Raw genomic sequence first — 25,747 nt, 5'->3', positions numbered from 1 at the left:
CTTAACCAGTGAACCATCTCTCCTGCCCCGCCAGTATTCTTTATTCAAACCTTCTCCCGCCTTGCTTCTAAACTCTCTCTTCTGCATCCAAACACACACAACTTTCCCACACTTTTCTACTTCCCCTCTGGAACTCGCATCCACAGCCTGTCTTGCACTGCAGCAGAAGAATCCCAGTAGGGATGATGTGAGGATCGCTTCCCTTGAAAAAACTCTGTCCATGAGTGGTTCCTACTTGGCTGCACACGGGGCAGATACTTCCGAGTCACCTTCAGATATTCCCAGGGGCCTACGTCCAGCCATGAGCAATACCTCCGAGTCACCTTCAGATATTCCCACGGGCCTACGTCCAGCCATGAGCACCACAGGAAAAGAATCCTTAGCCAGGATGGAAAACCCTTACTGACAGTGCAGCTCTTCCTTCAGATTGTGTCAGGGAGCCTGGCCAGAGGTCAAGGGTAGGATCAGAGTTCCTCTGGCTAGGTCAGCTTTCTTCAACAAAGATTGGTTTTCACTTGACCATTCGTATACACAGACGGGCAGCGCAATCCCTGTCACATCAATATGCCCAAACGCAAGAGTGAGATCTAGGAAAGTGTTTGCCAACCTCTGAATTCAGCAAGAAAATGTAGAGCTGCAGCATGCTGTTACCAGCATGGTCATGTTGTAAGCTGTGGGTTTTCTAAACAGAAACCTTGACGTATTACAACAGCAATAAAGCTCAGATCAGTCTAGCGTCTCTTCCTGTATGCAGTGAGTGGCTTAGTCTCCAAGAAAGGAGGATTTCTCAAGCATTTTATTTTCTAAAAGAAGCCTGGAGGGCTGGAGAGATGGCTCAGAGGTTAAGGATGCTGACTTCTCTTCCAGAGGTCTTGAGTTCAATTCCCAGCAACTACATGGTGGCTCACAACCATCTAAATGAGATCTGGTGCCCTCTTCTGGCATGCAGTCAGAACACTGCATTGTGTACATAATAAATAAATAAAAATCTTTTTAAAAAAAAGTTTAAAAAAGAAAAAAGAAGAAGCCTGGAGTAAAAATTCAGTTCCTAAAATGTCATGTGATCATTCCCTGGGCATTACAGAGAAGCAGCCACGTCCTTGGCAGTTCTCAGGCCCAGCATGCACCCTATGTAATGCACAGCTCTGGGTCACATACCTGCAGGTGAAACCGCATCTTGGGAGGCTGGAGGCTTAGAGATGATGGTGATGAGCCATATTCATCACATGTCCAGAGTAGGTAGATGCCACGCTATGGTCCAGGGTCAAAGGGCAACACCCTAAAACATGCCCTAGACACAGTGTGTACCTGGAAGCCTGACGAAGAACCACCTTCTATGTTCCCCCAACCCAAGACCCTTCCCCTAAAGAAATCAAAGAGAAAGAGTCATAAAAACTGCATTTTAATGATACAGAAATAGTACATAGTACATTTCTTTCCACAGCAGCACTTCATTCATCTCTAAGTTTAACAAAATTAAGGCTACATTGGAGCATACTGACAGAAAGGGGCTTTTTTATACAATGTTATTCATGTTTTCATAAAAAAAAAGAATATTCTTCAGGCAAAATTTTTTAACAAGATACCAGTAATGGAATACAAAATGTGTTCCTTTGGGTCAACCTGATAATAATAACCACCCCCCCCCCAGGGAGTATCCGTGGGATTTTTTTAATGAATACTTCGAGTATGAGGGCGACTCTCCAGAATTAGCATTCCACAGTACAAGGCTATTTCATAATATAAAACCAAAGACAGTTGTGTCTCCAGTATAATCCCCTTAGAATAAATAACTAGTGAATATCAACAATATTTAAAAGCACACGAGAACTATATAGAGGCCAATGGTGCCTTGGTCCATAAGAATAAATATTTACTTACATCCTCAATGGACTAAAAGAGATTTTAGACGTCACAATTAAAATTGTATGTTTCCAAAAATATGTTATCAATGCAATAAACTCAATAAACTTAAAGAAAACTAAACTTAACTTCATTTAAACCAAACTTCATTTAAATTAAACTTCTTAAAAAACCAACACAAATATACTTCCTAAAGTGCAAAATGCTTATTAAATACTTCAAGAACACAAAAGTAATTTGTTTAAAAACACAAGAATCCTTTGCTGAAGGGCCATCAACACAAAAGACACCCATTGCCGGCAATGGGTGTTGGACTAAACTGCCAGATGAAAGAAACCTGGTGGTAAGCTTTGTGCTTGGCCTCTGCCCATTTCAGATGACCTATTATTTGTATAAGCTCATGGTTGGACTCTGGTACATGCATATGTACGCATCACAAAGAAGTCTGCGTGCACAGCCTCGAATCCTTCTGGAATCCAAGGAGTGCAATTCCTCCAGAGACATCTTCAAGTACTCTCCCACTTCAGGGCAGGGTGTCACTTGTGGAATGTTAAAGCCATTCTCACCCCCTAGGGAGAAAGAGAGCTCTCATTAGGGCAGCAAACTTCTAAGTCCTCTTGGCAGCCTGTCCCACCAGAACAATTTTACTATCCTAAAATTTAGTAAAGACTGACTCCCAGAATCAAAAACAAAACAAAACAAAACAAAACAAACACCAAAAAAAACTTTGTTTGACTTTCAGTTTCTAGAATTACAGTCTCCTTTGGCTTCTGAGAGGGTTCAGCAGAGAAAAGTGAAAAACAAAAACAAAACCCAACCTGGTAAAAGGACACGCACTTAGGAAAAGCTGCAGTCCTGATTTGCAGGCTGCTACTCTAGGCCCCTCAGACTTTTCTGTTCCTCCCAGACACTAGCAGCCTGATTCTTTTCCACAAAAAGCCAGTTTTGAGTGCTACTGCTTCCCTACGTTTTAAGAACATACTTGCATACCTCTAGCACGGCTGATTTAGATACTGATTATCAGAATGCGCTCTATGGTCGGGTTTGATCTCCCAGGTGCTTTCCCAAATGTCATGCTGCTAATGCTAACTGAGTGAAGCACACACACAGGGGTGGGCTGTACCCTCAGGTATCTGAGAGCATACGGAGAAATGGAGACCTGTTGGTCTACAGCTTGGGCCTCTGGTCAAGAAGCTGTCACTCGGAGTCACACCTGAAGACCTGGGGAACTAGGGCTTGGGAGAAGAGATGTGGAGTAAACGGGGTATGTACAGGTACTGGGACAAGTACTTTACTACCAAGATCCCTGTCACTCAAGTGTATACTAAGTCATGACTAAGCTCCCTAAAAACATCTCAATGAGTGAAGATTTCTTCCTGAAATAAAATGCATGAGATCAGAAAGACTGAGTTAAATACAAACCATGCAACCTTCACCACCTTTAACGTTAGCTTAGACAATAGGAAAACAGCCATGATTTCCATGACCAAAGTATTCCCACAGAGTTTGGCATTTATGTCCTCAATAAATGGCTACTCTACTGTATATAAAAATGAAAGGAAGCAGATGGTAAAATCAGCCCTAAATAAACTTTAGGATTTTTTTTTTCTTTTGAGGTGGGACAAATTGAAACAGGTTCTCACTATGTAATACAAACTGACCTCTGATTCACAATTCTCTACTTCCCAAGTCTGGGATTATGGCTAGGATTCTTTAACAAATCCATGTAAGGACCAAGATGTCACAACATTATTGCTCCTTAGTTTGAGTATAGAATAAGTAATACCCTTTGAAGATTAAAGTCTGTCACACTGCGGTATCCTTTAGAGAATTTGCTCACAAAATACCCTATTACTACGAACACGTGCTCTCACTAGGAAGCATCTCACTCCAAAAGAAAAGTTTTAAATACCATCTCGATCAGCCATGCTGTCAAAAAAGAGCCATGCAGAATCATCCTTCCCATACTTCACAAATGCAACATAGTGGTTCGTTTCTATGCAAAGAACAGCAAACAATTCCATCTTCTGAGAGGGGATGCAGCCGTGTCTCCAGTCCCGGTCAGGCAAGTCTTTGGGAAGTGTTACTGGGTGATACGTATGATTCTTTCTCTTGGGATGGAGGTGAACCTAAAATGGATCATGAAGAAAATACCACAATTGAGCTAAATGCCATGTTTCAAGGGCAGACTCTAATCGCTTTCACTGACCACCACAATCAAGATCTATACACACACAGGCACACACACATACACACACACACACACACTGGCAGAAGAGACATGAACATTTCCTGTGAATGTTTAAAATGCCCTTTGACTCTGAAAGGCTCTCAAACCCTGCCTTCTGGACCATCAGTATCTGACTGGTGCAGGGCGTGTGGATCACCTGAGTGCAGCAGGTCTGACAGAACTGCTTGATCTTCCCAGGTGTGATATCGGGGTCATCATAGCATTCTCTGCACTCGAACATGGCAAGTCCTCCACAGATGCGGCACTCCCTCGGAGCTACGCAAAGAGGGAAGGGAGAAGCTTTTAAAAAGACATTCTGTCATTAAAAATAAAAGCTATACTTTGAAAACAAGGATGCTTGAGGGCTGGGGAGAAGAAAGGCCTAGTCCTCTCTAACCCTCTTAAAATTTCATTTGAATTTTTTTGTATCTGTAGTATTTTTAAGGACTACACACACACACACATATACACACACACATATACACACACACACATACATACACATATACATATATATATATATGTATATATGTAACCATTTTGTTAACCTATTCTAGAATTGTTCTTCTGGTCATGAAATGTTCAAAGATATAAAGTAAGTATTAAAGACTAATAGCATATATGATCTTAAGTCAGTAAGTAACAATCACTGCTATTGTGAACTTTCTCTAACAATTTTACGTATGAATATTTATATAAGTATGTGCACCCAGGTGCATGTGTACCTCAAGCTTCTCTCGTCTAGCCTCTCGATGCTTTCCCTTCCACCATAACTACCACACACCGTTTTCCCACAGGTCTATTGTTTAGACTTGTCTCTAATTTCTTGTCAGATAGTAAGTAAATTTCCATTTAAATGATTTATTTTTACCTCCTTTTATTAGAATAAATTCTAGCAGTCAAATTATTGAGTTAGTATGTCTAAGCTCTTCAAATACTGAATTACCTGTCAGAAGTATTATACCCATAACTAATGAAAAGTCCAGGTCAACTATCTCTAAAACAAAACAAAAAAACAAAGAAAGGACTATATACTTACTGTCTTCAAGCAAATCCGTTATATTTAATTCTAGGGAAGGAAAAATTTTTTCAAACAGTTTGAAGTCTCTTCCAAACCGAGGCATCTGAATAATCAAGCATGATGGTTCCTTAAAAGAAAAAAAAAAAAAGACACATAGTTTTAGAAACCAAAGTCCTGAGGAACTGGGCACTTTGCTCATTATAGTGCTTACTTAGCATGTCCCAAGCCTTGAGTCCTAACCCCTGTACTAATGGAGGAAACGTGTAAAAGAAAACGTTTCCCTATGGAACTGAAATAGTCATAGCTGTGAAACCCAGTAGTGGTGTCAGCAGTGCTGTTGGCCCGTGAAGCAGAGCCCACTTGTGAATGTACAGTGTGGACGCAGAGCAGCAATAAGCTACAGGTTTTCCGGACATCCCCGGAGATGAACATGACAAAACAGACCACAGCATGCACTGCAGAGATCACACATTCTGACAGTCAGAGACGTTTCTATTGCATTCATCAGCAAACCCATACACAAGAATTTATTGGCATTTTATCTCTTAACAGAGGGAGAAAAAAATAACATTACCTTTGACATGTTTAGATACTATGCATGGGTAAAATGACAGCTGAACACATAAACATGTATGCACACATATCTTTGTCATTGAGCTACTTGAAACTTAAAAATTAGCTTTTGTTCCCTTTGCAAATCCAAAACATTCCAACTTAAGCTAAGCGGCTGTCTTTAAAAAGAACAAAGTTAGAATACCATTTAAAAAGAAAATGTGTCTTCTTAACTGTTTCTTCAAACTATTTTTGCTTAAAGCACAGTGATAGCTAGGTGTGGTTCAGTGGGGCAGCACTTGGGATAGTGTGTACAAAAGGCCTCTAGCACTGATAAGAAACAAAATAAAGTAGCAATACAAGTCCAGTAACAATCACTAACCTCTGCAAATTTCAGGTTGCTGTTGATGAAAGACCACTCTAGTAGCTTCTCAGTTGTAGGAACTCCAATTTCTTTGGTTTTTTCTACAAAAATTTGATAGACATCGCAATCCTGAACTTCCTGACCTGCTGATCTGGAAGCACACAGAAGGAAATGCACATAAGCCAGCTATCAAACGCCGTCTGATGGACCTGAGGCCACAACATCAAATGCTCATGTCGAGCTTTGGATCGTCCACACGCCAGGTGAAAGACAATGATTTGGATGAGATAATTAAATGTGCTTATGCAGAAGACCTCATAAATTATTTCTTCTGCCTTATTTATAAATTATTCAAAAGTTTTCTTGCCATCACAAGAAAAATGTAGAATAATATTCCAATCAAGAAACACTATATGAACAATAATCAGTCCTTCTCCCTCCGAATTTAGAACGTAGCAACTGCTTTTTTTTTATAAAAAAAATTATTTTATGTCCATTGGTGTTTTTCCACGGATGTGTTTTCCACTGAAGTTATAGACAGTTGTGAGCACTGATTTTACTGACTAGAACAGATGCTACAATGTCTCAGCGACAGACTCTTAGACCTTCTAAATCAAATGTCTTTACTTCCTAAAATAAAAGCCCTGGGAGGGAGGGACAGGGAGGAACGAAGGGAGGGAGGGAGGGAGGGGGAGGGAGGAAGAGGGCGGGAGGGAGGGATATTTTCCTAGCAAGTCAAAGCAGGGCAAGGTGTGACTCTCAAGAACCCTAACAAATATCCTCTAGGCTTTTAGCTACCAGCAGCTCTTTAGATGGTCACCCACCAACTTGACAAACACCAGGTAAATGGTCATGATGAAACATGAGGGTCCAACATCTCCCTTCCCTTACCAGCTTACTAGTAACCATTAAAACTAACTCTACTGAGAAAACTGTTTTTCATCTTTCAGCTTACCGCTTATCTTTTTTAGCCAGCTGTCTGGGTTTAGAATCAGATTATTTAAATGTATGTCTAGATTTAAAGAGTTTAAAAAAAAACTATCAGCAGTTTTTATCACAAAACTTCTGTAATTCAGAGAGCAGCCTATTGTGATCTTCAGCTGCCCCAAGCAAATTATGTCCTGAATTTACAAAACATAAAATCTGGTAACTAGTTAGAGCACCCTTGAGGACTCAAAGCTAACAAAAACAGATTATAATCTAAGAAACTAGCAGTTATTCTAGAATAACATTTCAATTGGTTGTTGATGACTACAAAAAATCATAGAAAAATTCATAGTTAAAAACAGCATAGAAGAAAAAACAAAAATAATGGAGGTAAAAAAATCACACCCAGAAATATCAAGGATGGCCAGGAGAGGCATGGCAGCTAGTGAATGGAGGAAGAGATGCATAGTGCCCTAACACTGTAGCAGAAAACTGGGAGGAACAACAGCCACTCAGAACTCACTTCCAGGGCCAGGCATGGTGGTGCACACCTTTAATCCTAGCAATCAGGAGACAGAGGCAGGTGGATCTCTGTAAGTTCGAGGCCAGCCTGATCTACAAAGCAAGTTTCAGCATGGTCAGGGCTATATAGAGAAACCTGTCTCAAAAAATCAAACCAAACCTAAAACGAAAAACAAAACAACAAAAATCACTCCTAAAATCATATGCACAGGGAAGTTTTTTAACCATAAAGAACAAAGTATGTCAGTCACAAAAAATGGATACAACTGGAAAGAAACATACTAAACAAATTAAACCAGTCCCATAAAGAGAAACAATGTATGTTTTCTTTCATTTATGATTCCTAGATTTTCTACAGATAGATAAAAAGCATTAATTTGTATATGACACGAAAGTAGACATGATGTTGTCTAAGGAACAAAGGAACTATGAGGAGGGAGACAGGGAAAGGGACAGAAGCGATGGAGGTACAGGGGAAAAATGCTCAGTATACAATATGGAGTTTATGAAAATTTTAGAAAATGATAAAAATAATTAAAAAAAACCACCACAGCTAGTGTTTTAGAAGTCTGGAAACCTACAGAATCAAAACCAAGTTGTGAAACTGTACCAAGCCATGCTAGTTGGGTTGTATTTTCCACTAGGGACAATCCAAGGGCACAAGAATACAAATTTGGTAACTTTTAAAAAGTGGATATTGACATTTTACAAACATTAATATAAAAACATTCACGGATTGGTATGGTTTGAACCTGTCTTTGTGGTGCAGACCATAATAGGTGGGTCCTGAGGTCCTATACTCATCACAAAATCCTGTAGCTCTACGATGAACATGTGAGGCTTGTGACATCACTGCCCAGTTACAAGGAGCCTGGGTCGCCCTGCCTTGATATTCTTGTTACTCTTGCTTTGGTCTGACCTTTCTTTCTTGCTCTGCCCCCAACTCCTTCCTTTTAGGATGAGAAGCCAACCCTGTGCCACTGTAAGCTGGAAGTATAAAACTTGCTTATTGGTTTTTCAGGAACTCATGGTTAAAAAGACTATTTTTGAACAGTGTTGAAACATTAAAAATTATGGAAACTTCTGAAGTTACAATGAATGTATTCTGCATTAAAGATGACCAAGAACCTATCGGGACAAAGAGTAGAAAGTAATAGCTTTAAAATCGTATGCTTAAGTCGGGTGTGGTGAAGCATACATTTCATTTCAGCACTCAGGAGACAGAGGCAGGCAGATCTCTGTGAGTTTGAGGTCAGTCTGGTCTACAAAGTGAATTCCAAGACAGCCAGGAGCCAAGACTGTTACACAAAGAAAGCCAGTCTCAAAAAACTTGGGGCCTAAGAGACAGAGAGTTCAGCCACTAAAAAAACTAAGGCCCACACTGCAATGGCAGTGAAAAAGAAGGTCTACTTCTGAAGGTACTTCTAGACAGCTTGAGACCTACCTTATTTTTAACAATGGTTCAACCCTTAAAATATCATGAAACAGGACACTTAGAAATTCTTCAGGGTCTAGGAGAAAACAAAACAAAACAAAACAAAAAACCTAAGTGAATCACAGAGAAAATTTAAAAACCATTCTATTCTTTATGAGAGACATATTTCTACAATGAAATTAATTTCATTCGTGTAATATTATTTTAAATAAAAGTTTACTTAGTTCGGGTTCTTCTGGCAAGAAAAAACTTATAGTAAACATTACCTTTTCATTTGTTGTCACGTTGTCATATATTAACAGAATATACTCATTCACACACAGTGAAATCATTTTTATGTCATTTGGGGGTTCAGTAGAATAATACCTGATATATGCCCTACTTTTTCTTCTATTTAAGTACTAGCCATGTGTATAAATGCCACAGCTGATTATAGTGTACTGTTAACAAACTTAAATTCAGGAGTTGAATCTGAGCAAATTTTTCAGTTGTGAGTAGACAGAAGTACTGGCCAGCTGTTCCAGAGCCCCTTTCAACAGGGAGCACAGTGAGAAACTGAGCGCTGGGGACACTCCCTTTTACAGGAAGAGAAGCAGCTCCAAACAGCACTGCTGGGGACAAGGACAGCTCTTTACTTGGTCATCTTCTGGAGAGCCAGTTGGCTGGCCTATTAAAGACTTCTTTCACATCACATCACTTTAGAAGAATCACAAAATCAGGAGAAATATGCATGTCACATAGAAAAGAAACTTTTTTCATATTTTTGCAGTGCTGGGAATCAAACTTAAGGCCTCTTACATACTCTACCAATGAGTATACTCCAAGCCCTCTCAAATAATTCTAACTTAAATTTAATCCTCTAAACTAAAATAGGTATATTTCAGGAAATAATTATCTTTCAAGCTATTTTCAGTGCATATATTATAAATTAAAAGGGTCACCTTTCTCTTCAGATGTAAATCCTGATCCAGCGTCAACTTTTTCAAGTATTTTCCTCAGTTTCATAGTTTTTGTAGCACACACATATCCATATCTGTTGATAAAAGTGAATTAACTGACACTGGCACAGTGAGTTATATGACACATCTTAATAACCAAATACTTTTCATACAATTCTAACATGTTAAAAAAACAATAGACAAGGCATTTATTTTTAAGAAACAACTGTAGGCTTCTTACAGAAGTTTGAAAAGTGAAAGTCTGAGAATTGGAGTTGTTCCCAGATACTATTAAACACCTTAAAAATAACTACCATGTACTAATACAATTCTGAACTTTTTATGAAGCCTGAGTGAAGCGATTTTTAAATGGCATTTGCTTATTATATTAAAACACTTAGTTTATAAAATAGGATATACAATAAAACAGTAAACAGAACACCAACTAAAGACAAAACACATGTCTTCTACTTACATTCTCAGAGGATTGACTATTTCTGTCCTTAGTATCTCCTGGGTCTCATTATAATACTCTACATCATTCTTTTCTTTGGGTCGAAGTAACACAGTATCCAGGACAGAACTAAAAGCAAATAAGCTGCAAAAGAAAAGAATATTTTCCTCATGTTATAAAAACAATCATATTTGAGAAAGATTCTTAAAGGAGTAGGAAGAGGCAAAGGGATAAAGTGTAGGGAACCACTGGTATAAGAACTCATGAACAGACAGCACAGGCCCTGTGCTCAGCACCCAGAGACCCTGCAGATCCGGACCAGAAACACCAAGACTGCACCATACACGTGAAGGTTGAAAACGCGCCAGAGAACATTAGGAAAGAAGCTTGTTTACATAAACCAAGAGGGGCCTGGAAATCGGTCACACACACACACAGACAACATAGGGAGAAAGACAGAGACTGGTCAAGACCAGATCAGACTAGTCAGGACACATTCATCTCATTATCATAAGATAGGCATTTCCTTAAAATAACTTGTGAGTGATTAGCAATAAAAATTTGCTGGTATCAAAGAAAATAAATTTAGTTAAAATTAATTTTTATCAGTAAATCTAAGGAATATTATAGTAATGCTTGCTTGTTTGTTTAATCAAAAGTATTCCACCAACGAAAAGACCCACCTTTATTCTGCTGTCTACTTTTAAAATTCTAACATCCATACTAACTTCCTAACTCTTGTGGCACAGCCTACAGAGTGGCAGATTCAGTTAATTTAACTGGCAATGCACAACCCTTACTGCTACAGATTTAATCTTTATGGCCTAATGATCCTTGCTGTTCAACTTGATCCACTTTAGGGAAAACTACACAAAGGAGGGCAACAGTGATCCCATGGAAAGTAATTTTTAATATTAAGAATTTTTATGATCATCTCAATATTCCAGAACACACGCAGCACGCAATGCCAATAGCTTGCTGCAGGTTACTTGGCATACGTGCAATCATCTACATTGGAGGCAGATGTCCTCAGAGTATCTGTTCACTCATTATTCATTGCAGTATTTTTAGATTAGTGCTTTGGATCTAGGAATAGGATATGAAATTCTTTAGTCACTAAGGACCAAATCTCATGATCTTTCCTAACTGTCAGTTTCTCTACTTAAAGGCATCTGGCACCTTCTTTCACACACACACATACATACCTGTCTCCCTTCTACCCCACACAGCACTACATACACTTACTGCAGAAAATAGGAACTTACGAGAATAAAGTTGAGTCTAAGTAACAAGAATTGTAATAGCCCTGGATGCCTTTCTTCTTTCCAGTCATTATTTTTAATCCTTTTATTCCCATATTTGGTGGAGTATTTTCTTCCACTACTTTACTTAAGTAGCCTGCAAATGCTGAGAAGATAAAAAATAAAAATAATTCTTTTAAATCACAACAGTATATATTCATATGCATGTACATATATATTATTTAAAGTATATTTTGACATCCTCTGCATTTTTTACTTCAGTTAACTGATATTTATCTGGACTTATAAAAATGCGATATTCACTTTCAACATCATTCCTGTCATAGAGTTTAGAAAATTAAGTCAATTAAGCATCTGTCAAAGAATATTTTGTTACTACTCCACAATGTTTCATTTTCAAGGATAAAAAGAAACAAGTTTCCAAAATACTCTTCAACATTAAGAAAAATGTTTTTCATAAAGATGGTTTCCCTATTTCCCTCCTGCTTGACTCTCACTATGGTTAAGGGAAAGGCCAGCATCAGCAAGCTAGTGACAATGAGAAGAATTGTCCTCCATCTGTCAAGCCAACTGCATCCCCAGACCGTATCAGATTTCTTCATGAGGACATCCTGAATGAGGGACTTAAATAGACGCGGAGGGGAAGTTTTTGCTAAAGGGACCACATTTTCATTTCTACCACCCATACTGCCAAAAATTTAATGTCTATAATCAGTGAAAGAGAAGGAAAAAACACTGCCTTTCACTCTTTAGATCCTAAACACTTTTCCTAACTCTTCTTTCAACATATCTCCTCTTAGAACAACTCACTTATGCACCAAGTAAGAATCTTTACCAACTTTGAAAGTAAACGAATCATTTAACACTGTCACCTCAGGTACTGAACAGTAGCCAGAAACAGTCATTCCAGATGGGTAAATAAATGAAAAGTATCCAATTACCTAAAGAATTACATCTTTCAATTTGATTAGAGACAGGCTGCAAGGACGTAAACCTAGAGTCAGGCCTGCAGCTCTTCAGCTTCACGAACAGGGCCTTCTTCCGGGCGCAGGTGAAGTAGCGCCTGCCCTTGAACGTGCCATCTGTGCAGCCTGAACATTTCTCTTCCTGAAAAAGAAAGGTTTTGGTATGTGTTACACCGGGAAGAGCTATGGAGTTTTCACCTTTTCTGAATTTCTTTTTCAAATCTTTTCTGAACAGAACAGCACCAAGGAAAAGGGACTGACTAACTGGTGCTTTGGCCCTCAGCTGGTGGTTTAAGAAACTAATTCTTTAGCCCTCTGAGAAGTATTTGATGCATTTCTTTTCAAAATACATGCTTAGAACTTCCCTGGTTTACTGAGTTTCCCTGAGCCATTTCAAAAGTATTAAAATCAAGGGGCAGAAGTAAATAAATTAACTAGTTCCTCACCAGCAAGAAGACAAGTGAAAAAAAAATTAAAAACTATATTTAGGTAATAGCTAAATTTATTCAAGTTCTCCATCCTGGTTGTGAAATATCACACAATATGCTTTTTCAAGACCCAAAAATAAAACCTTCCCCTCTCCCAAAGACTCCAAACATGATGATTAATTTTAAAGTCAGTCACATCCCTGAACTGACTACAATGGGAGGAGGATAAGGAGTAAGGAGGAAAGCTGGTCACTGGACTGCTTCTTTTGCTGCATTCTGTTTGTATGTGGAGACCACATGTTCTAACCTAAAAATCAATCTATTCCTTGATCACAACAAACAAACATGAGGAATGAGTGGGCGAGAGCCTGAGGAATGGCAAAGGGTAAAGGTAAGCAATACTATAATATTTCCTCTACTACTGGCTTCTTTTTTTTTGAGAAAAAATAACTTCCCAAGAAATTATCTAATAGAGGAAAACCTAGTTTTAAAACCTCATGAAGAAAAGTTGTAGATTTCAAGCCAAAATAAATTACCAGTTCCAGTCCAGCTAGCACGTCACTGAACCCAGGCGGCTGGCCAATCCAACGGATAACCCCATAGATTGGGGAATTCTTTTTCACTTCAGCCAGTGAGCCCACCTCTAGGCCGTATGCATTACCAGAAGAGATGGGCAAGGGAGGGCTCTCCTGGACAGATGTACTGTTCAGCTCGCCCATCACAGACTGCACTGACAACGAGAGAGGGCTGTGAGCAATGCTGCCATTAGTATTGGGCATCTTGGTCAGGCTGGACGGTAGAGAGTAAAATGTGTTCTCGCTGGATAAGGAATTCATGGACGGTAGAGAGTAAAATCTGTTCTCGCTAGATGAGGAATTCATGGAAGGAGGTTTTGGTGGAGGTGATGAATGTTCAAAGTCTGGAGACAGCTCTGGAAGTGACTTTGCAGGGTCTTCTGCAACTATGAAAAATTGTCCTTAATTAGAAAAGGCTGTTCAAGAACATTAAATATAAGGCATCTCTAAAAACAATACAAAATTCTAGTCTAACTGATCACATGATCCCTTTGCAAGTCTGCTTGAAAGCACTGTAAAATTTCTATCTTAACACTCTGGGGGCTGGAGAGATGGCTCAGAGGTTAAGAGCATTGCCTGCTCTTCCAAAGGTCCTGAGTTCAATTCCCAGCAACCACATGGTGGCTAACAACCATCTGTAATGGGGTCTGGTGCCCTCTTCTGGCCTGCAGGCTTGCACACAGACAGAATACTGAATACATAATAAATAAATCTTTAAAATAAAAAAAACACATTTAAAGTACTCTGACTACAACTTCAAACAGGCAAGGAGCTATATCTGTTTTATTCTTTGTCATTGTAGCCTGAGAATGTCTCAATAACTATTTGCTGAACAGATGAAGGAAATAAATACATGAAAGGAGAATGATATCTAAGAAACAAGGAAAGGTAGGATGCTTTAAAGAAAGAAAGATAGGCAAGTCTTTAAATGAGTCACTTCATTTCTAGAAACAATTGATCCTAAGTAAATGTATTAAGACATAAGAACAGACTGCTGGGCATAGTGGTGTACACTTTTAATCTCAACACTCAGGAACCAGAGGCAGGTGAGTCTCTGTGAGTTCGAGGCCAGTCTGGTCAACAGAACAAGTTCTAGGACAGCCAGGACTATTATACAGAGAAACCCTGTCTCGGGTAAAAAAAAAAAAAAAAGCAAAGCAAAACAAAACCCAGACTACTAACATTTCAAATGTATCCTCAACCCTAATAACAGTGTAGTTCAAACTATGTTTAATATTTTAGTTCAGCAATATTGTCATATTAGCAATGATCTATTCACTGTTTCCAAAATTAACAAATATTGATGAAAAAGTCATTTCCCCTTACATATTAAACAGAGGGTATCATTATAAAGAGAACTAAAATTATAGATTACCTTCATCGATGTACCATTGATTTTTGGATTTGGATTGCTGTTGTGAGTCAACAGATGATCCATTTAAGGTGTAAAATAATTCAGATCTGCTTCTACTTCCAGGGTCTAAGGTAGATCCTATGGAACAAGAAAAGTTCCTTTTTAAAAAAGCCAATATGTTACAAAAAGAAATTTTATAAATAAATTAACATGTGTATGGTATAACAACTGCTCACACAACTAATATACACATACATAGTATTGTATTGTCTTTGGCTTTAAAAGTTTGGTAATTAGTCAACACAGAAGAGAGTAGGAGTTATAAAATTAATATAAAAATTAGCTATTGATATTAAAGCTCTAAGAAACCATTCTGGTAGTCAGTGGTGACACAAGCCTTTAATCCCAGCACTTAGTAGAGGCAGGCATATCTGAGTTTGAGGCCATCCTGGTCTATTGAGCAAGTTCAGGACTACAGACTATCTAAAGAAACCTGGACTCAAAAAAAAATCATTCCACGTAGTCTATTTTTCAATGTCACCTCTACTTTAATTTGATGAAATTACTGGCTCACAAATTTAACCTCTATCATCCATACCATATAACAGTGGTTTTCCACCTTCCTAATTCTGCTACCCTTTAACACAATACCTCATGCTGTAGAAAACCCCATACAGAAAATTATTTTCATTGTTACTTCATAACTTCAATTTTGCCACTGTTATGAATTGTAATATAAATATCTTTGTTTTCCAATGGTCTTAAACGACCCCAATAAAAGGGTCATTCAAACCCCAAAGAGGTCACGACCCACAGGATGAAACCCCATTGTAGTCAACAAAAGAACATCCAGCAGTGTTATAGAGCCTAGACATACACAAAGTTCTTTCACCAAGGTTTGTGAAGTGCATTCTACGATGGTCACATGATGTGGGATTCCCCTCTGCATGCTGTGAATACCATGAGTTAATAAAGAAATTGGCTTGGCCTGATAAGAGTAGAAGAGAACTAGGTGGGGAAAACTAAACTGAATGCTGGGAGAAAGAAGGACAGAGTCAGAGAGAAGCCATGTAGCCCCACTGGAGACACTGGAGCTTTACCGGGTAAGCCACAGCCTCGTGGCAATACATAGATTAATGGAGATGGGTTAATTTAAGTTGAGTTAGCCAGAAATATACTTAAGCTATTGGCCAAACAGTATTGCAAATAATATGGTTTCTGTGTGATTATTTTGGGGCTGAGCAGCTGGGAACAAACAAGAGGTCTCATACAATAGTCACACAAAAAAAAAAACTGCCGAATGATGCTCTTCTCAGAACTCATCCCATTAATAAGTGACTCATGATTATAATTTCCCTTCATAAACTTCAAATGTGACAATACAAATTGATGAACAAATTAAGTTAAAAAACATTCAGGTTTAGGGTGGGTATGTGGCTCAGTAGTAGAGTTCTATATTAGTTTCTCTAAGATGCTAGATTTGATGCAAGCATCAAAAAAAAATTAAAAAAATAATAAAAAATAAAAAAGTAATTTCAGTGTCTGGAACAATACCTGAGTAATAAAGTACTTGCGTAGCTTATAAGGTTTTGCTGACTTTGATCCCCAACATTACAAAAGAAATAATTTAACTTTTTTTAGACTTACAATATAAACATCTTAGAATTTTATTAACACAATTCCTTGTTCTTTGCAGTTTACCCTGTGCCCTCGGTAGGGATGTGGTGGAATATTTGGCCTGTGCCTGTCAATGGTCTGACAATGCAACCCACAACCCACATGACCAGTGGTACTTTCCTCCTTTCAGGAGAAGGCCATGATCAGCTCAAGCACCAAGACTATGAAGCCCAATGACAAGAAGACATATGACTTCGAGTCTAGCATCTCTCAAGCACTGCTCGAGCTGGAGATGAACTCAGATCTCAAGGCACAGCTTGGAAACTCAGTATCACCCACCACAGCCAAGGAAACTAAAGCTGGTGATGGTCAGAAAGCAATCCTTATTTTAGCACCAGTTTCTCAGCAGAAATCTTTCCAGAAAATCTAAGTCTGGCTGGTTCATGAATTAGAGAAAAAGTTTAGTGGCAAGCATGCAGTCTTCACTGCTCGAGGAAGATTCTGCCCAAACCAACTCAGAAAAACTGTACAAAAAAATAAGCAAAAAAGCACCCAAAAGCGGCACCCTGGCATCTGTACATGACGCCATCCTTGGGGACTTGTTCTTCCCAAGTGAAACTGTGGATACTCCATGTGAATGGATGGCAGTGTCAGCTCCAAAAGGTTCATTTAGACAAAGCTCAGCAGAACAAGCAGAACACAGGTCGAAACTTTTTCTGGTATGTATTAGAAGCCCACGGGCAAGGATGTTAATCTGGAATTCCCAGAGTTTCAGTCATAAAGAAAATAAATGAATTAAGTGTCATTCATAGTCAAAAAATAGTAATAAAAGTTCTAATTTTTCCATGTCTGAAAAAACAAAACACCATAATTTCTCACAAATTATATTTATTGCAGAACAAATTATACTAGAGACTAATTATGTGGGTCTTGATAACTAGATGTAATACAAGTTGAAGTTCAAAACGCTAAGTAAAACTTATTTCTCTTCCAGAAACTTCCCCATGACACCAGTAGAGAACATGTAATTCTCATTCTGTTAGCTTCCACATACCTCATAGGTTTATAGCTGCAGTCCTTAACCTGTAGGTAGCGACCCCTTTGGGGGTCACATGTCAGACATCCTGCATATCAGATATTTACATTACGATCATAACAGTAGCAAAATACAGTTATGAAGTAGCAACAATGTTTGGGGAATCACCACAACATGAGGAACTGTATTAAAGGGTCACAACATTAGGAAAGTTGAGAACCATTGGTTTATAGGGTGACTGATAAATAAGGAGAAATTATACCTGCATCACAAACAGTTACAGACACTTCCCTGCCTCTGTATTAACTACAAGGACACTTCATGGTGATCAGTAGGAATTCGACAGCACATGGTGAAGCCAATTGTTTTTTAATGTAAAGCAAAAAGCTCTGTACCCCACAACTTAACTCATACTTTATGTGGGACACCTGTAGCCAGCTACTCAGAAAGCTGATCACAAGAGTCCAGAAGTTTAAAGTCAGCACAGGAAACTTAGCAAGGCGCTCAACCACAAACAAGAGTAGTGATCTTTATATCTGAGAGTAGTGATCTTATGGTATCTTTTCTGTGTGTGTGACATGTGGGTTTGTCTGCAGGTGTGTGTGTGTGTGTGTGTGTGTGTGTGTGTGTGTGTGTGTTAGTCCTCAAGAGCCATCTTGTTGATTTTTGCTTTGTTTTGAAGAGGTTCTCCATTAGCCTGAAATTTGCCAATTAAGATAGGCATGCTGGCCAGCTAGTAATAGCTAGCAAATCTCAGTACTTTCCATGTCTCCATGTCCCTAGTATCAGATCCAAAGAAAACTCTATTTCCTCCAACCCCAAAGGACTATAGGAGGATTGCTGGTGGTTAGACAAAAAGCATTCCTTAGGAACCTGTGAAGTCAAATCCTCTCTACCAAAAGGAATCATTTCCCTAACCACTGGCAGAAGAGACATGATTATCTGTAGCATCTATTAGCATTAGCAAAGTACATTCTCCCTCCCCCTCCCTCCCTCCCTCCCTCTCTCTAGGGTTTTTCCGTTGTAACTTGCTCTGTCAACCAGACTGGCCTCGAACACAGAGATCCACCTACCTTTGCCTCCTTAGTGCTGGGACTGAAGGTGTGTAACACCGCAGGCTGTTCTGTCTCTCTGTTATCCAAATAAAAATCTCCCTCCACAACTCCTAGGCTGGCCATTTCGGTGGTTTCTCTACTACATCCTCACTTAAAATCATGTACATAAAATTTTAGTTTACATAAAGTGTAGGAACAAATTATATATATGTATGAATGTATATATAGCTTATATAGCTTATTTAACATCTTGGAGAATCAGATTATCATGCAGACTACCAAGAATGTCCTCCATACCTGTAACCTTTGGTTTATTATGACTAGACGAGACTTTGTCACCAACACCTCTTGATATAAAGGCAAGTTTGGGAGGCCTCCTTTCCGGTGTCATGCTCTCTGAAACAGTAAACATACTTTTTAAATATATATGGAAGAAAAATAGTTTAGCATAAAAAGAAATCTTTTCTAACAAAAAAAGCACAATCATTATAGTCTTACAGATTCTCTTTAAAGACTCCACAACTGAAAAGTAATTACTCAGGTGGAAAAAACATCAACACTGTACTTAAAAATGTAATTTCTGTAAGAAAATATAATCATCAGTTATCAAAATGCTTTAATTTTTGAAAAGTTATTCGGATGCAGTCAATTTTATATGAAGTTTTAAAAAGCTTTAAAGAAAACCTTATTCATAATTTTTGATACATTTTCACGATCAGCATGCCCAGCACAACCCTACACATTACAGTGTTTTACACTCAAGCATTTATGGACCGTGCCAAGATAAACATGGACAATTTATTTACTGTAAGAACTGGAGCCTTTACATGCCCACATGCCTGGATAATCTCTAAACAATGTGATGCACTAAACTGACTGGATAAAACTTTCTCAGCCACCCAAGTAAGTATGCTGGATCAGTGTATTTCACACAACACAGCTTGATAAAAACCTGGGTAGGAGACAAATCAGAGTTAGGAATGCACTCAATACTAAGTATGTATCCACCTTTAAACACATCATGCACCAAGAATAACACAGATAAGTATACAAACAAATGCAAACAGGAAAAGCAGAGAATTACACACCAATCAATGATGCAGAAAGTCAGAGATACAGAACTAAATTTTTTGAAGAAAGCATTCCAAGTTTCACTTCAAAGCACAGGTAACAAAAAATTCTGGCAAACTTCTTTTAAATTCAAAGATTTTCCTAAAGAGGAAAGGGTCCCACTAAATGACTTCCTTTTCAAATTTCTGTGAATGTGCACATACAGTGTAGTCTGAGTTGTTGTTGATAGTTGCATTATACTCTTAACTTTCACAACGACAGACACAGCTCAATGTATTACTTTTAATGCACTACTCAAAGAAACGCATACTTTAGGAGTGTCACAAATTGGCACACTTCATCACAACTTTACAAACCTGGATGTGCTGTCACAGCAGCATTAAGGCTTTGGACCATCAGGAACAGCAGTGCACAGAGGGACACTTTTACAGTAGGGTGAAGCAAAGGTATCCAGATACCAACAGTGAGAAATATTTCACTGGGGAGAATTCTTCCCAGATCTCACCAACTGTTCAGCTGCTCCAAAAACAATCTTTCCCACGTGCTAGAAATGTTAATTCTGTCCCACAAATGGATGTAATTGGGCAAGAAAAAATAAACAAACTAAGGAACTAAAGGAGACACTGTCACGGTTTTTCCCCTCAAGAAAAGAATGTTAATGATACAAAATATAGATGAAGGCTTATTCAAATATACCAAATTAAGTTTCATTTAAGTAATTTTACTTTTTCAAAGTCTATTGCAAGCTTTATTTTGTTGGCAAATACATGTAATTTGTGTGTATAAAAGCAGTATCATTCCTAATTACCTACTATTCAAGGTTTATGAATATCAATAACTATGAAAGAGAAAAAGCATTCTCTTCCTTTCTTACCACTGCTCTAACCCAGCAATAATATCAACGACAAGCAGGAATCTTGAAGATCTTGACAAGGGACTCCCAAATCATAAAACTCAAGTTTTGTTTTTTTGCTATTTTAATTCTATACCACTGTTGAAATAGAAGATAATTAAAATATTTTTAAGGTGGGTACTGCTAAAAAATATCCTTGTAAGGTTACAGCCCAATTCCAAAAGAGTTTCACTTTTCTTCTTTCTATTTATTATGTGCTACTGCAGAATCTAAGACAATTTACAGTTCAAACAAATTTAGAGTTGGAATATAAACATATATTAGTCATATGCATACATATATAAAGAAAGAAAGCTGTAAATTTGGGGGAGGGAACACATCAATCTTTAATTTACAGAAGAATGAAAACACGCCACCAACTTTGCATCTCTGAGCTCCACAGCTCAGGAATCTTCTTCCTTCTTTTTATTTTTTAATATTTTATTTATTTATTATGTATACAGTATTCTGTCTGTGTGTCTGCCTGCAGGCCAGAAAAGGGCATCAGATCTCATTTCAGATGGTTGTGAGCCACCATATGGTTGTTGGGAATTGAACTCAGGACCTTTGGACGAGTAGGCAGTGCTCTGAACCTTGAACCATCTCTCCAGCCGCTCTTCTTCCTTCTTGAATGGTTTTACTAACAATGATTTTCCCAATCCCACAACATACTTCATTCAACTATAATATGTAAAACACAAAACAATGCAATTAAGATAGCTAAAAATTGATAATTATATTCAAACAAAAATGTCGCAGGTTTTAAGCATTCAAAAGCACCACTGGACAGTTCTCTGAAAAAAAAAATCCTTAAAAAAATGCTCAAACATACTTGTTTGCTAATTAAAGTGGAATTTGTGGGATATTGTGAAATCAGTGAGATATGACTATAGAGAACCAGTATTACCCTGAATTGGCTCCTGTGAAAAAATTCATAATTAAAAAAAAGGTATTACAAAAGCTTCTTCCCAGTCACTCAGTAAGTTAGCATTATAAAATCAGCATAACTCTCCAACTTTTAGAACAGGCCCTCTTAATTCAGCTCCAAATAATTTCTTGTGTGTGCTGCTCAAATGTCTCCTTCAGAGGTCTGTGGGAGCACACGAATGTGACAGGGCAGCACCCCATCTTCTTTACCCCTTGTTTGACCATTCTCCAGCCTCATCACCATCTTACTGACCACAGATTCTGTCCATTTACTATCTACATAATTCTGTTCATTTACCATCTATCTCAACTTATTAAATGAAAGTTCGACATAGGTATTACTTTATTTTAAAATTTTTTTAGTTAATTTCTCTCTCTCTCTCTCTCTCTCTCTTTCTCTCTCTCTCTCTCTCTCTCTCTCTGTGTGTGTGTGTGTGTGTGTGTGTGTGTGTGTGTGTGTGTGCACCCATGGGCCATAGCATGCATGTCGAGATCAGATGACAATCTGCAGGAGTCATTCTCTGCTACTACCATGTGAGTTCCTGGAATCAGTCTTGAGGGTAAGTGCCCTTACCCACTGAGCCATCTTGCTAGCCCTAATCATCACTTTTGTTCAGTGCTGAGACTGGAACTTACAGCTTCACTCAAGTATTCTAACCATGGAGCTACAGTCTCAACACCAAGAATGTCTATGTGCTTTGCCTCCTAAATATCCACATCTAAAGAAGTCTATGTGAGGGCTTTCTACTATCTGAATGAATGGTGCTTTTACACTGCTGTATTTTAAACAATAAGCACTCATCGTGACATTAAAAAAACATTTTAATTCACAAACATCCCAAACTGTGCTGTCTATAAAACATGGATGAAAAAGTAAACACAACTAAATAAAATAAGGACACATATGTTTTCCCTGAATATAAACCATTTGTTTCCAAAAAGTAAGAAAAAGAATTAGGAGTGGGAAGCCCAAGGGGAGTTGGGGGGTATTATAATCAAAATATATTATATGCATGCATAAAAATTCTCAATAACAAATATATCTTAAGAGAAATCAAAAGTAAAGTATGTCAGACTTTTTCAGAGCAGAACTGAAGTAAAGCTGTCATATGAACCTCATGCCTCTTGCTACAAAACTAAAAGCTGCATGGGAAGCATGTTCAAACTGTAGAACAATTAATTTATGACTTGATACCAACAGGTAGACAGGAAGGGCAGAATGCAGGTTAGGAGCCTTCAGTTTCCGTCTCTATGAAATAAGAAATTCAGGGACTAAAATAAGCTCTCTGAACAGAAACAGAGGGGAGGTAACCAGGGCCGGGGGGTGGGGAGAACAAGAGGAGAGAAGGGAGGGAAAACTCAGATCGGGATGTAAAATAAATGAAAAAATAATTTAAAACAACAAAAAGGAACTTCAGCCATCATTTAATAAGAATCCTGAATCCTCTGTGGAGTTTAGATGAGATAACCAATTTTTTAAAAAGCTTCTAGCTTCATCTCTTACTCCAAGAGACAACATTTTTTGTATTTTTGAACCCTCCAATTGCAAGACAGGATTTCTTTCTTTATTAGAATGTCTTGGAGAAGACAATGTAAGAGATAATGTATAAACTTCACTATACTTACATACTTTTTAGAAATAACCTTTATTGCCTTGGTTCGGGAGAAAAGAAAGAATAGTCTATTAATGACAATTCTACAATATAAAGCCAACTTCAAAAGATCCATCTTTAGTATAAATTTGCATTCTCAAAACAAAATACATGAGAAACTATCTTCTGAGTACATAAAGGAGACATACCTGGAATGATATCATTGATGTGCAGAAGAATTGTTCTTTCAACATTTGCAAAACTGCAAAGTTGTACTTCATCAAACCTTCCATCCCAGTTGCCAATAGGGTTATCCTTGAAATGCCAAAAAGTAAACCTTTATACCTTTGTCAATAAAATATAAATATGAACACTAACATTTCATACAAAAGTATTACCTAAAATATCTTTCATAGAGAAATGTTAACTATTTTTCCCAAAAGAAAGGCTGTATTAGAAATTAATATATATATTCACAATAATAAAACTTAAAAAATCCTTACCATGTCCACACCAACAAAATATCCTAGACTCACTAGTCCTGGCAAAACATCGCAGAATATTACTGTTCCAGATTCCACACTTGCTCCAACCTCCACAGAGACTCTTGACTTTATTTCTAAAGGGGGAGGTTCAGTCTGCATTTTATCCCCCAGAGCTGCAGAATCACTTTCCAATTCATTGTCATCATCTTCTATGGGCTCCAGCTTGTCCGATGCCACAAACATGCCACAGTCTTCATCACACTGAAAAAGCTGTTTCCCTTGATATACCCCATCAGTGAAACCTTGGCCACGATCTTCCGCCTAGTTTTCAACATTTTTTTTAAAAAGAGATATAAAAAGATTATCCATTAAAGGGACTTCAGGAAATTACTTTGAAAAAACTCTAAATTACATCCATAATAAGAAATATGATAAGCAGCTGCTGTTGGGTTTAGGGTGTTTAAAGAATAAAGAAGGTGTTTCTGATGATGAAACTAACTCAATATTTCAGATCATAATTCTTTTGAGAAAGAGTGAGGATTAAATTTACAACATCGTTCTACCATGACTTGTGTTATGACAGACATTCAGCTTTAACCAAACCGCAGCATCAGCTCCATCCATTTACTGAGAACAAACTGTAACCATCTACAGCCATCCACCAGACAACTACTATAAGTCATGTGTGCTCTAAGCACTTCACAGATGAGGAACAAACAGATCAGGAGAACTTGATGTAGGTTAATTAAGTACCCTGGCAACCCTGCTAGTACATACCATAACTGGCAGTCAAAGCCTAATTATTTCACTGCTTGAAAAGCCAAATCAAGAAGCAAGCAAAGTACGACCTCTCTCTACTCGTGAGAGTGTCCAAATGTGAACCAACAGTCAGTTCGGAATATAGAATTCTTAGATATGTTGCCAAGGCAAATAAGTTCCAAGGCAGGTTATACATTCCAGGGATAAGCATGAGCAAACTGAAATTGTTGAAACACACTTCAAAATCTTACCTCTAAACTGTTATACTTAGTAGCATACACTAAGAACTGGGAATCCTGTAGGTACTATCACAAGATAGTTCACAATTTTTTAAGTGTTTATAATTACAATTGGTAGTGTTAATTTTTAATATAAGTAACTTAAAAACTTCTAAGATATGAAGTCCAGAATAATGACTTGTAAATTTCTACTGTAAGAGATAATTTTTTAAATTTTTCAAGAATTGTCTTTATATCCTCTCAATTTATCATTAAATAAATTTTGAGGCTGAACTATATAGCTCAGTGGCAGAGGGCCCTGAGGTCCATCCTGAGAATTGTACTAAAAACAAACAGAAAACATAAATCTTATAAAGGGGAAAATATGTGCTCGTGGTCTCTCGCTCACGCGCGCTCGCTTTCTCATGTGCTCTCCCTCTCTCCCTCTCTCTCTCTCAAATGTCCTATCAAACTTACCAGCAATTCTACTCCAAAGAAAATCCCCAAAACTGTCCTCTCCGCTAATAAAGGTCCTCTGAAGCGTACAACTCCTGGAAATTTCTCTTCCCCAGATCACAGCTGTACTTTCACAGGGCTGCCCACGTCTACCTGGAGGCCTTGACTTAGTCGAATTCTGTTTCTAAATAGGCTGAGCCTCTTCTCACAGTTGGTAATTGCCAACAGTAACTCTGTAAATTTCTCATTGATTTCTACAACATCCTTTTCATCAACAAAGAGAACTGCGTGCGGTTGCTCTAAGATTTGTAATCCAATCTGACTTTTCTTGCCTTTTGCAGAAGGAACTCTTGAATGCCCCACAGAACGGTCTTGGATGTACTGTCCTATACTTCCTTTGGGTACTTTTAGGAGTTTCTGTGTCTGTTTGTCTGTTACACTGCATTCTTGAAGAAGCAGATAAGAAATCCGTTCTTCCCAGGAAGGTGAAGTAACCTTCTCTTGGCTCCATAGGCCTGAACTCATTGTGACAGTAACTTCAGAACATCAACTCACAAAAAGGAGCCACTAGCAAATCTGTCATAAAATCCCCAAAAATGAAGTTACTGGAAGTCCCAAAGCAAGCTGTTAACAACCTGGTGTCCATGCTGTAAAAAGACAGCAATTCAAAGTGCCTGGCAAACAAGCAAAACAAACTTTAGACTCTATTCAATACAACCTTAAAATAAAACTAAAGATTTTTTAAAAAT

The 25,747-nt window shown here is 38.0% G+C and overlaps 1 protein-coding gene and 2 pseudogenes across 1 annotated transcript; 1 reads left to right on the top strand and 2 right to left on the bottom strand.

Moving 5' to 3' along the window:
* Window positions 1-1,381: 1,381 nt before the first annotated feature.
* On the bottom strand, window positions 1,382-23,886 carry LOC148122403 (ubiquitin carboxyl-terminal hydrolase CYLD-like). Its single transcript, XM_087905756.1, has 15 exons — window positions 23,584-23,886; window positions 23,290-23,395; window positions 18,896-18,994; window positions 14,912-15,028; window positions 13,498-13,922; window positions 12,510-12,675; window positions 11,572-11,713; window positions 10,328-10,450; window positions 9,856-9,947; window positions 8,924-8,990; window positions 6,049-6,181; window positions 5,133-5,241; window positions 4,251-4,369; window positions 3,776-3,992; window positions 1,382-2,432 (listed from the first exon to the last, which is right to left on the bottom strand). Exons 1-15 carry the CDS (start codon window positions 23,806-23,808, stop codon window positions 2,248-2,250), a joined length of 2,325 nt encoding a protein of 774 aa, XP_087761882.1. The 5' UTR covers window positions 23,809-23,886; the 3' UTR covers window positions 1,382-2,247.
* Window positions 16,665-17,288, top strand: LOC148122404 (small ribosomal subunit protein eS7 pseudogene; annotated as a pseudogene).
* An 894-nt stretch (window positions 23,887-24,780) lies between the features above and the next one.
* On the bottom strand, window positions 24,781-25,523 carry LOC148122402 (ubiquitin carboxyl-terminal hydrolase CYLD-like; annotated as a pseudogene).
* Window positions 25,524-25,747: the final 224 nt, after the last annotated feature.

This window comes from Myodes glareolus, chromosome 4 (genome assembly GCF_982192425.1).
Source record: "Myodes glareolus chromosome 4, mMyoGla1.1, whole genome shotgun sequence".
Lineage (NCBI taxonomy): Eukaryota > Metazoa > Chordata > Mammalia > Rodentia > Cricetidae > Myodes > Myodes glareolus.
The sequence above is the reverse complement of the archived record's forward strand: the minus strand, read 5'-3'. Positions and strand labels throughout refer to the sequence as shown.

Coding starts and splice junctions, on each gene's coding strand:
- LOC148122403 (XM_087905756.1), bottom strand. CDS start 23,808: ATGTTTGTGGCATCGGACAAGCTGGAGCCCATAGAAGATGATGACAAT. Junction 18,995..23,289: donor CATCAATGATATCATTCCAG/GTATGTCTCCTT, acceptor TTACTGTTTCAG/AGAGCATGACACCGGAAAGG. Junction 2,433..3,775: donor CAGCATGGCTGATCGAGATG/GTATTTAAAACT, acceptor CTTTCTCCCTAG/GGGGTGAGAATGGCTTTAAC.